This window comes from Vigna umbellata, chromosome 1, assembly GCF_029865625.1.
Source record: "Vigna umbellata cultivar VRB3 chromosome 1, Vumbellata_1.0, whole genome shotgun sequence".
NCBI classification, from domain to species: Eukaryota; Viridiplantae; Streptophyta; class Magnoliopsida; order Fabales; family Fabaceae; genus Vigna; species Vigna umbellata.
Genome location: NC_142165.1, coordinates 90853171 through 90866253, shown reverse-complemented (window position 1 = coordinate 90866253; position 13083 = coordinate 90853171). Strand labels below are relative to the sequence as shown.

Genomic DNA, 13083 nt, shown 5'->3' with positions numbered 1-13083 from the left:
GTGTTTCCATTCCAAAGAAAACGTGTGTATAATTAGTAAAAAGAACTTGAGAGATTAATGTAAATTTAATTATTATTAAAAAAGTACTCTTATACTTCCATTCAAAACAAAAATGTGTATAAGTGAAAAGAAATTGAGAGATTGTGTTAAAGTCCATCATAATTACAAATATTTTTTCTTATCAAAGAGCTAAACATCGATAATTACAAATAATTGTTTTAGTATGAGGAAAATTATATTTAGTTGACTATTATAAATTTTGTATAATGATAAACATTAAATTAGTTAAATAAGATGAAAAAATTGGTAAGTTTTGCTAATGTTAAAAATGATGATGAAAAACCTTTTCAAACGAATCGTTGCAGTTATATTAACATGATTATCAACCAACTTTAATGGAGCACTCAAGGGTATTTTATGAATGTCATTGTTTATTTCACCCGTTCGTAAATACACAATTTCTTAGTCTTTATAAATATATTATTTTGTTTTTAGTTTCCGGTAAATACTTTTTATTTTTATTCCCGAAAAATACATACTTTTCATATTTTTTTATTTTAGTCTCTATAAATAAAAAACTAATTTTTATTTTAGCCTCTATAAATATGTATTTTTTATTTTAGTTTATAGTACGGACATGACATTGGTAATACTAATATAAGTTGATAAATTATACGATGACATTATTATAACATTATCATTGTCAAAATTAATAAATAGAGTAAATATCAAAGAGTGGAGATAGAAAATAAAAAATTAAAGAAGAAAAAACATAACTGAGATATCTTATATTATAAGGCCATAGAATTAATTTAGCTTTCATTTTATATTAAAATATGTGTGACAATGAGTAAAATAAACCTGAATGCCAATCAGACACACACTTATTTGGTAGCTTTTTCCTATAACCTGTGACAACTGATGCAATATTGTCGCTTGCAGGTTGGACTAAAATTCGTGTACTTTCAACGTTTAGGGAATCGATTTGGTTCCATTTTCTTGTCCTCTACCTTCCCTTCTAATGTCCAAAATCGATCCAACTCTTTTCATTTTCGGATTTATAAAAATACATACCTTTTATTTACTCTAACCTTCCTCTCCCATATACTTTTAAATATTTTACAAAATATTTTAAAAAACGTAAATTAAAATAATGAAACGATGATCATATTAATTTAAAAAAGGAAAAATATATTTTTAAGAAAAAGAAAAGAAACACACTTAGCATTGAGTTGTGATAGACATTACATGGAGATGGTTGTTTCTCTTGCGAAACCAATTAAAGCAGTGAATCAGGATAGTAGCCATGAGAGCTTATTGGGAAATGAAGAAGAAAACAGTAGTAGGCTGTGATGTTGAATCAGAGGCGAAGATCTAAGTCAATCTTATGAACATCTGATTCTTGTTTTGGCAAGTCCGCCCGAAAGCTACCTGGCCAATAGAAATCCACGGCCTGTTCGAGCAGAAAGGGTGTCCAGGATGCCACTCCAGCGCCATTAATGTTGGCATCACTGAATCTAGCCACCATGGCAGACCTTTCTCTGCCTGGTTTGTGCACAAGGGAGTGAGGCTGTATTCCCAGTGACCTAGATGCCAGAGAAGTGTAAGCAAACCCCATTGGTGATCTTGCTGTCATCATCCTATGAGACTGGTAGCTTCTTGCTGCTTCTCTCTCCCTCTTGTGTGCATTCTGGTGACCCCCCAAGGCTTGTGAGCTATAAAACTTTCTCATGCAGAAGTTGCATGAGAATACCTTGTTCTGCTCAGCCTTTGACGACTTTTGCTCTTCTGCTGCCTCCACAGTCATGTCTCCTTTAAGGCCTAAACTCAGCCATTCTCCTAAGTTACCACCTTCGGGAGTCAGAATTTCACATTGATTGTCATTGATTGACATATGGTGATGATCATGATGTTGATCCTCCGTGAGGAAGGTCATGGTAGAGAATAGTTTTGTGGGAGAGGGAGAAGTTGTTGAGCTTAAATAAGGAGAAAGAAAGAGAGGGGAGTGATTGATATGAAGTTGGAAGTGGGAGCTGAATATTATTTGGTGAAGTGTTATATCTTTATGAACTCAGCACTACGCCATGTCTTGTGTTCCCACCCAGTTTTGCATATACTTTAGAGGGGAGAATTGGGACAATGCTAATGTCATCTGGTAGTGTTGGCAATTTATGGCTTCAGATTCCTACTTGTCTTCACATTTACACTACTTCTAGCATCTATATAGGTGCTCGCTGGTGGATTTCGAATCGACCCTTGACCATTAAAAGTGTTATGTACTATTACACTCAGATTGCCTTTTTTAATTTTATACTTCACATACGTCGCAACATTCTTCAGGAACAATACGTATTGGAATCGTTCTAGGTTAAACATATTATCTTAATTGCTTTAGGTCAAATAATTCAATTCTTTCTTTTAAGTCACATACGTAAAGGCTAACAGAGAATATGAATGCATCTCTTTTTCATAATTCAAACTTCGGTTCACCGTGAGAAATTAAATATTTACACTAAACTTTGTTAAGGCCAAAGGCGTGTATGAGTGAGTGGTAGGTTGAAACATTTTTAGTAGGTTGGGTGTTCCCGTTGGTACTAACATTTTTCACTATCTTTGTGTGTAGAGAATATTAAACTTCGATTGAGTTGAAAAACACTAAGTCTACGTAACGACTATATAGTAAAATTTTGTCTAAGTAGCAATTCTCAAGTCATCTCACATCTTATAATTAGTATAATCTAGATATAGGCCATAGTGTCCATCCCCAAACTCATTTTGAAAATAAAAATAAAAATACTTGTATCCATCTCATATTCAACGTGGATAATTTTAATTTCAACTTCTGATCCATCGACATCTACATTTTACTTATATTTAAAGTCAATATATAATAAAAATATTAATTAAGAAATTGTTAGAACTAAATTGAAAATCAATTATCAAGTCGTCTTAGTTAGCCTGAAAAACAGTTTTAGTAATTTAATTAACAATAACATTTAACATGTTTTAAGTATATATATGAATAGGTGTAAGTATAAGACGTGTTGATGCCAACACTCTGATAAATACTTTACACGAGACTCGTATTTAATGAGTATTTATTCATGGATACCTATATTATCACAATCCTAACATAAAAAAACATCATGATAACTTAATTAAGAATGATATAATTAGACCAAATAAAGTCTCAAGAAAGATTCTATATCTCTAATTTCACCCTCCACTTTGTACCATGTACCGATTTGAGTGTCAACATCTACTTTATTCTACTTGTGATCGAATTGCAGAAATTTTGTTCAAATGTTCAACTTTTGGACACTGGTGTAGATATCATGTTTCATGCATTTTTGCTAAAATATAACATTATCCCTCATGTAATTTTAGGTCGGTTTCCTAAGTTTAAACAAATACACTTTGATTCCTTAAAATGTTTGTGAATTTTTTCATTTACGTTGATATTTTTATTAACATGGCAAGCATCTGATGGTCATCTCTCATAATTTGTCACATTTCACTAAATCACATTTAATAAATTAATAATAAAGGTATGTTCTCTGTACTTCTAGAGAGATACACATCATCCCGTCTTTTATTTATTTTTTTTAAAAAATAGAACCCTTTAAATGACTATAAAGTAAACTTTTCAAATTCAAAAAACAAAATTTGAATGTAAATTATATTTTTCTTTTATTTTATTCCTCTGTTCTTAAAAAAGACTAAGTGATTAATAACTAATAGGAAGATAGTGTTATTGTTATGGAGAAAATATTTCTCTTTTTTTAAAAAAAATTATTATTACTTTTTATTGATACCATCCAAGAAGAGTCTAATAAATAAAGCAAGTATTTTATTTATTTTATAAAACTGACGTGCTAAGCATTATTACGAGTTTAAAAAAAAAATCTCAATTAGATTAGCATCTTCATGTTCATCAATCATTTCTAGCACATCAAAACAAACAAATACTGAAACAGAGTGAAAAAACATAAGAGGATCAAGCTAAACTCTTACAGAAATAAGTAAGTTTAAGAAATTGAATAACCATAACTAATGAAAAAAGTAATTTGAATATATATCTCTCGTGCAATAATATTTTTAAACCAAAAAATATTTCTTTTTAATTCTTAGAAATACGCTGTAGGGAAGAAATAATAAAGCCAATAATATATGTTAATAGGTGTTTCGGTGTACATTTTCCTGCGTGTCTTTACTGTTCTTGGTTGTCTGGGTTGCTTGCTATATGATGGAAATAAGAAGGAAATTACAGAGTTTGGGTGTAAAAAATTAACATTTACTAACGGGGTTGGTAGAGTGAAGTAAAGTTTCATATTTGAACAACCGGGCTCTTAGATCTTTGAAGGATATCATTTATAATTTATTTTAGTAATCTCAAACGTATAATTGATAATAATAATAATAATAAAGAAACAAATTTTGTTTGAATGATTTAAAAAAAAGGAGTGAGAAGATCTGAAGGTGAAGTAAGTTTAAATTTGGTTTGTATCGGGAAAGAAAAATAAGCGACGAAGCATAGGTAGTGATCTTGGAGTGTTGGTGTTTCAGAAGCCACAAATTTGATGGGGGAAAGATCTAGTTTTGTATAAACCACAAGTTACATATTGACAGGGAAAAACATAAGCATAGTGGGACAGTAATAACGTGGGATTGGTGAGGGTATGGTCCATCAAAGACATAAGATGGAGTTGATTTTGTTGTTACTCAGAGAAGTCACGGCAAATAAGGCATGGTAGGCAATATAGAAAAGAGGGGCAGATTTTAAGTACAGAAAAAAAAGCAAAGTCTATGCCCAACATCAGAAAAAGGACCAAATACACACTAAAGATAGTGGATCGAGTTGTCGCTGCTTGTGCTGAATCTTTATTTTTATTCATAATAATGTAATACTCCTATTCTGGAAGTTAAAGGGGTCCGCAAAAGGTGTCAATAATGGTTCGATAAAGTTAGAGGGTAGAGGGGAGAAGTGATACTGAGTTTTTAAATCAGTTTGTAAGCAAGATATGATGGTTGTGTGGTGTCTGGTTGTCAGTGGGCTACGTCCATCCACAGTACAAGTGCATTTTCAGCCACTTGTGCTTATTCTTAGATATCAGAATCACACTCCAATGCCATTCTTAACAAAGTTTATGATTTCCCCAGTAATGGGGTGATGAAGCCATTCTGATGTTGAACCTTCCTTTCCAATAAATAATTCAGCTGTTGGATTGATGAGTCGGAAGTTACGAATTAGACATGTCTTATCTTGTTCGAATATAATAAATTTAAAATTACTAGGATTATAAGCCAAAAGAGTTGTCAATGATCTACAGAACACTCAAATCAGCATCGACCCAAACCCTTTCTTTAACTCGTGCCTTCTTTTCTCATTCAACATCATACCATTTGCAACTATACAATCACTTCGTCGCTTCCTTTTGTTTGTATTCACATATCACAATCACTGAATTAATCAACTTCCATTTGGGAACAATCAGAATATTAACTTTGCTTAGTGCTAAATTAGACGGTGAAAAGACCCTGCAATATCCATTATCTGTTCAAACATAAGAGTTTAAATAAAGCCTTTAGCCCAAAAGGTCTTATTTTCTTTGATAATTAAAGTCAGCCAAACAAGTGAAGTGGTGATTGGATAGTAAGTGCATATTGAGTCAAAATGTGATGAGGGTATCGAGTTGAAGCATTTTGTGACAAAGATCCAAGCAAGCAAGCAACAACTGTTGGCTCTGAAGTGGTTAAAAGGAATAACCCAAGTGATCTTGGGCTGGCTTATCCTCATATATTCCTAGGTGTGCTTCTGTTTGGTTTAATGCTGCTTTAAAACATCTACTAAAATAGAAGACAAAAAAGGTCACAGATGGCTTGGAAAAGAAAAACTGTGAAGGAGAACAAATTCTGATCATGTAGCAGATGCTAATAAAGTGTGGTCCTCTTTAAAAGTTTTGCTATTACACTTTGCAAAGGTGATTTCCTTCACTCACACGCTTGTACACTTCCATCACCATGTACAATCGGGAACGGTAAATCTGTGCCTTCGTGTGAATGCCGTAAACACTATATAAAGATTTATGATTTATTTTTTACTTACATTTTGTTAAACTTATTTACTTTTATGCAATGGAGGGCTTTAATTTACTTTCTTTCTTTTTTCCGAAGAGAAATGTTTCTTTACCTACAAAATTATGTAAACCAAACAATTTCTTAAAGTTACTAGGAATATTATTTGAGAATGAAATCTAGTCTTGATAATAAATACTCTCTTCATTTTTTTTTGGTACACTAACTCTTTGATAAAAATACAATTTTTTTTTTTACTTTTTTTGTGAATTACGTTGTCTAATTGAATGTGAATTGTGAGAGTTGGTGAGTGTCATTACATTGCCAATATATCATAACAAATAATTTTAAGCTAACATAAAACATACAGAACAACTTAACATTACATGACATAATAATATTTATATTGTATATTCTTTTTTATTATGTATGGTATAGACCTGTTTGTCAAACATAAAGAAGTATTTGACCAGCATGCAAGTTGATCGGTCACTTTGATCGTTGACACTAAACACGACTAATCGATAACTGTTTAACATAATTCACCACCTTAAACATGAGTTATCATGAATAAACTAAATAATAGCATTAAGTTATGATTGAGCCATAATTTGGCCGATGGTAAGTGCAAATCCATTACAAATAGTATAAATATAGAATCCATGCAAAGTACTTAGTTAATATTCATTACATCATTTAATATAGGTTTAATAGGTTCGGAGGTCCCTATATTTGTGGGTTCGTTTCACTTGGGTCCTCCAATTTTAGAAGTGATCAATTAGGTCCCTAATTTAACAAAATTGAGTCAATAATATCCTTTCCGTTAAATGCAAGGGAATCTGAATGCAAATTAAACAGGTGGCATGCTGAGGCATCATTTTATTTGCAGGTGGCAGAGTTTGAGCTTAATACGTGGCAATTTCTGCAATTTTTAATTTGCATTCAGATTCCCTTGCATTTAACGGAAAGGGTATTATTGACTCAATTTTGTTAAATTAGGGACCTAATTGATCACTTTTAAAATTGGAGGACCCAAGTGAAACGAACCCGCAAATATAGGGACCTCCGAACCTATTAAACCTTTAATATACTATATATTATGACGTTTATTGACTTGAGTATCAAAGTATCTTAAACTATTTTATCAAGGCTTTATTGTCTTCTTTCAAGTCGGTTTGACGACTCTTGTAACATATAGACATTCCCCCATTGTTGGCTTAATCATTACTTGTTGTATTATTGTGCTCAACTACCCTTTTCCTTTGTTATTTGTTTAGACGAGATGTCAACCTTAGTATTCTCAATTCTCGGGATGTGTCTATTGTTGCTTCTTCAAACTCCTTCATCAGTTTACTACTTTATGGTAATATCAAAGCAGTAGGTCATTTTTCACCTGAAATATTCCTTTGACTTGACCAACCACCAATTACACATCGACTTGCAACACACCCTTGTTGTGCCCATTTCTTTCATCAAATAAAGGTTCATCACTAAGGCATCATATTCCACTTGGTTTTTGATTCCTTAAACTTAAAGATTAGGCTTGCTCGATCTTGATCATATTGGGGCCTTCCAGAATGATCCATGCTTCTCCCTCTCTGATAATTGTCATTATTATTGTTTATTTTTATCCTTTTTTGGTATTTTTATTATGTCGTTTTTAATAATTAAGGTTTTATTAAATAATTTTGGAAAGAAAAATATTTGGTTTTTATTTGTGAAATATGTTATAGATAAGTGTAAATCCATAAATATTGAAGAATATATTAAGGATTATTATTTTGTTACAATTCATTCAAGTACATTTTTCACACTCGGTCAGTCTGGCCCAATTCGCTCAGCGAGTAAGACTAAGTCGTCTAATGTGAATGTCAAACCAATTACGCGAAATTGGGTTTAAACATATGTTTTCATGAGGGTTTCAATATCTTCTCTCATTTTCACGACTAGAATTCACTTAGGGTGTTAGAGAAATACTCTAAGAGGTTGTTTGGGTTACTAAGAAGCTTCATTCTTCTCCTTAGGTCTTTATCTTCACCTATGGAGGATTTACCCCTTTTGGGTTGAGGAGGAAGATGGGTCACGAAATTGAAGGTGGAGATGTGAATGAGAGGGGCCATTTGAGCGTAAACCAGCTACCCAACACCTTGGAAGAGGCATTGATTCTGATTTATGACTTCAATTTCTTTCCTATTCTTCAATTTTGTAAACCTTAGTTCTCCACCATGAAGAGCTAAACCTATTTGTTGATATTATATGTAATAAACTGATTTCTTGTGTACTTTGTGAATACAAATGTTTTTCCATTTTTAATGTTAGTATTTGATTTTATGCTTAATACTTGTTGTTTCTTAAATACCCATGGCTTGATTGTGGTTTTTGAGGTGTTAGAAAATGTTTAAACTAAAATTAAGTACCTAATGAAAAATGTATCTAGGGATAGACTTTCTCCATTAGTGAACTTAATGCATGATTTCACTTGTTGATGTCCAAGAAATTAGACTTTGATGAGTTATCATAGGTCCAAAGTCTTCATGGATAAAATTTGAGTATATTTGTTAGCTGATTTTAACATGAAATTGGAATTGAGATGTTTGTGAATGCATGAAAATGAAGTGAATGAAATCTAGTCTTGACAATTGTAAATAATCTGTTAAATTTCTGTTGCACACAAACTATTTGATAAAATCACAAAAAGATTTTTTTGTGTTTTTGTGAACTTTTTTGTCTAATTGAGTTGTGAATTACGAGAGTTATCTAGTGTTGCATAAGTCTCTCAGGACAACGATATTTGGACTTTCCCACTTTAATACTTGTACGACTTTCCCACATTGCTAGAGATAAGATCAATTTAAAATATATAAGTGGGTGCAAACCTCACCTTTTACAAGTTGATTTTGTGGGGTTGATTTAGGCTTAAAGTTTATTTCTTAACATGGTATCAGAACGAGATGAGTATACTTCAATCGGTTTTGTGAGATTGAGTTAGGCTTAAAGTCTACTTCTTAATATATTAGGCTATTTTGATTTATTTTACCATTTTTTTCTCTCTTGAAAACCAATTTGGGATATGAAAAGATCTCACCCTTGTCGTTGAAGCTTGTTTAAGACTATACAAGACTTTTTTTTTTCAATTTGTTAAAATATTTCAAAAAGCAAGATCTTCAAAACTATGATATTTTGTAAAGTTGTAGGATTAGCTAGAGTATTTATAATTAATGCATAGAATAAAAAATATTAAGTAATAAATCATGTACAAGTTACGTAACATGTAATTAATAAATAAAATAAAATTTCTGTTCGTAGTCTTTGCTTTGATCAAATGTATTTAAGAATTAAAAGAAACTGAATAAAGAGAGTTAATTTTAATTTTTGGACATCACTTTCAACTTATAGTCTTAAATTATGTTTGTTAATATTATAGCTATGAGTTTGAGTTTATCTTAGAAAAAAATTGTTTATTGAGTTTATATTTTCATCTGTTATCAAATCTATTAATGTCTAGTTTCATGTTCGGTATGTATATGTTTCAGCATAAAGAATTGTATTGAAAGTTTCACATCGAGAATAACATCAATTTACAATATATATATATATATATATATATATATATATATATATATATATATATATATATATATATATATATATATATATAGGGGTTTGCTAACGCGCGTACGCCTGTTTTTCAGTTGGTACATTTTAGCAATGTGTACCGGGTTTTAGTAGACAAAAATATCCTTATATATCATGGATTCTAAGTTTTAAGGTTAAGGGTATTTTAATAATTTTCATTCTCAAAACTTAAAAAAAAAAAAAGAACCCTCAAACCCTTGCTCACCTCTCACATTCCTCTCAATCATTTCTCTTTCATCTCTCTCACTCTAACCTTTCTCTGTCATCCCTACTGTAGTTCCAATTGAAAAAATCAGAAACACCCTCCTGTCTCTGTCATCCCTACTGGAGTCTCAATTGAAAAAATCAGAACCACCCTACTGTAGCCCCATTGAAAAAATCAGAAACACTTGCCGTTAAACAATCTTACAAAAAAATGATTTTATAATGAGTTTTGATCTTATAATTTTTGTCTCATCTAATTTTATCCAATTTTCACAAGCATGAAGGAATTGGTAATTGACCTGGAAAAAATCAGAAATACTTGTTAAACAATTTCTTACAAAAAATGATTTTATAATGAGTTTTTATTTTATAATTTTTGTCTTATCTAATTTTCACAAGCATAATGACATCAGAGGAATTGGTAATTGGCCTGGAAAAAATCAGAAACGCTCGTTGTTAAACAATTTCTTACAAAAAATGACTTTATAATGAGTTTTCATTTTATAATTTTTGTCGTATATAATTTTATCTAATTTTCACAAGCATAATTGACATCCGAAAGAATTGGTAATTGGCCTGGAGGGTTTTTTTTTAGAGATGATGATTCAACATATGCAGATGATGAAATTAGAGAAATTAGTGAAGATGGTGAAATTGAAGAGATCTTGAATGAACCTTTGCCTGAAGGTGAATATGTCAATGACTCAACTCTTTACAAAGGCAAATGTTTAAAGGAAAGTGTTTCTGATATTTTCAATTGGGACTACAGTAGGGATGACAGAGGTTGGAGTGTGTTATTATTGGATTTAATTTATTTTATGTTCATATATATGCATTTATGTTCCTATATTTATATTCTGTTTTTATATTTATATTTTATTTTTATATGGTTTTAAACAGCTGTATATGTCAATTGTATTCTCTCCTCCTTGGAATAGGAAATACAATTTTCATCCTTTCTTTTATCATAACATGGTATTAGAGCCAGGTTGGAACCTTTTCTAGTGAGATCTATGTGGGCATTCTGTTCCACCCGTTATCGGGCCACTATCGGACCACCCATTAATTTTACTCTCATGCCAGAGATGTCTATACCTCGGCATGAAGGGGGTGTGTTGGAAGTCTCACATCGACTATAGACAAGGCCGAATTATAATATATAAGTAAGGTGCAAACCTCACCTTACAAGCCCATTTTGTAGGGTTGAGTTAAGCTTAAAAGTCTACTTCTTAACAGTTATATCTTTTATATATTATTTATTTCATCCACTTTTATGTGAGATTTCCAAATCTACACTTAGAATTCTTCAAAGTATAATAAAAATGAAGACATAATGAAGTTTTGGTTAATTCATCATTTTATATATTTGATGGATGTTATTCATATTTAATATGAAACATATCATATGAATCTTAAGTTCACAAGACTTAAAGTTGATTTGTTTGGATAAATTTATCAATAAATACTTATAAAAATAATACAAAGAAGCAAATGAATTAACCTAATTAATAAATTAAAATTAACTAACTTATTCATTTACTCTGTTTAAAAACTAATTTTACTTTTAAGATAAACTAACTTTAACTTATAAGATAAAGATATTTTTAAACTATTTATTATAGTTCTTCTTTTATAAATATTTATATAAATTTGAATGAACATTGGAGAGAGGTGGTATGTAATAAGGAAAATTTACATCCAATGAGTTATAAGTAAGTACATGCAAAATATGTGTTAAATTGTTTATCCAACATTAGTCTTATATATGAATAATTATATATTAAAGATATTAATGACAAATAATAAATTAACGAAATGGTGTTAAATTATGTTGATATTTATGTATTTAAAAGGTTATGCAACTTTGCATGATAATTAAAAGGTAATTTTATTTTATAATGGATAAATAGAAGTACCAAATAATAATCTCATTGATCCATCATCAATAAGTTAGGTTCCACATTCAATCACATTTCATAGAGAGATTATTAAATATTTTATAAAGAAAATATGTGTTGATCGGAAGGTCAAACTATGTTGTTCTCTCATCATTAAAATTCTTTTGTGTTCTGGTTTGCTTTTAGTTTATATTAATGTACGATTGTATACATAAAATGATGGTTTATTAAATATTTAGTTTAAATTTGATTATGAAAATTGAAATCACTTCTAACTTAAAATTTTAAGATATAATAAGTGTGTTGATTCTTTTATATATTGTTTATTTTTACTCATTGTGAAACTTTTAGCTCTTTACTAAAACTTTTCACAATAATCTTTACCAAATTTTTATTTATTTAAATTTAAATTTGTATTTATTTAAAGGTTTAATCATTTTAAGGATTCCTCAATGATTTTTTTTTATCTCAATTAGGTTTTTATTTTTTAAAATTTGAAGAAATCAGGTTCTATCCATTAGTGTAGTACGATCACAATTAAAGAAAAGTTCATGTGTTAGTTCTTGATTTTTTTAATTTATTTAAATATTGTTTTAATTTTTTTAACCTTTTTTATATATTTTTTTAAATAAAAATCTGTCACGCAGATGTGATTTTGCAGTAACATCGACAATGTTATATGTCAGTGTCATGTCACATGTTATTATACTAGTGTCAATTTGATATCTATATTTTTATTTTGTCTCAATTCAATTTTAATTTCTTTCAAATTAAACAATTTTATTCTTCCACAAATTAAAAAGAAATTTATTTTTATATAAATGTTATACAAATATTTTTATTGAAATTTATATTTTTATTAAATATTTTTAACAAAATTATGTTTATTTATATTTTATATTGAGTTAATTATATAAATGTTAATTATATTTTAAATATATCTTTAATTATTAAAAGTCATTTTCGTTGCTTCTTTTTCTTCTTTCGTGCTCTTCCAAACTTTTTTCGCATTTTATTTCAATGTTTATTTTCTTCATTCATTTTTTTAACATCAAAAAGTAAGAAAAAAGAAAATCCACGTGATAACCTTTTCAAGAATGTTAGTACTATACTAACTTTGAAAATTTTGATTGCATCAATTTTTCAGAAACTCAATCAAAACAACAAAAAAATTAATAAATCGGAATTCAATCCAAATACAAATATCGCTTAAACCTTTTTATCATTGATATACAATTATATGATGATTAAGTGTGCATTAAAGTAACAT

At 29.8% G+C, this 13083-nt stretch overlaps 1 protein-coding gene across 1 annotated transcript; it reads right to left on the bottom strand.

Moving 5' to 3' along the window:
- Positions 1 to 1194: 1194 nt before the first annotated feature.
- Positions 1195 to 2177, bottom strand: LOC124846982 (zinc finger protein 7-like). The gene has a single exon (XM_088114754.1). The coding sequence runs from the start codon at positions 1934 to 1936 to the stop codon at positions 1361 to 1363; it is 576 nt and encodes a 191-aa protein (XP_087970880.1). The 5' UTR covers positions 1937 to 2177; the 3' UTR covers positions 1195 to 1360.
- Positions 2178 to 13083: the final 10906 nt, after the last annotated feature.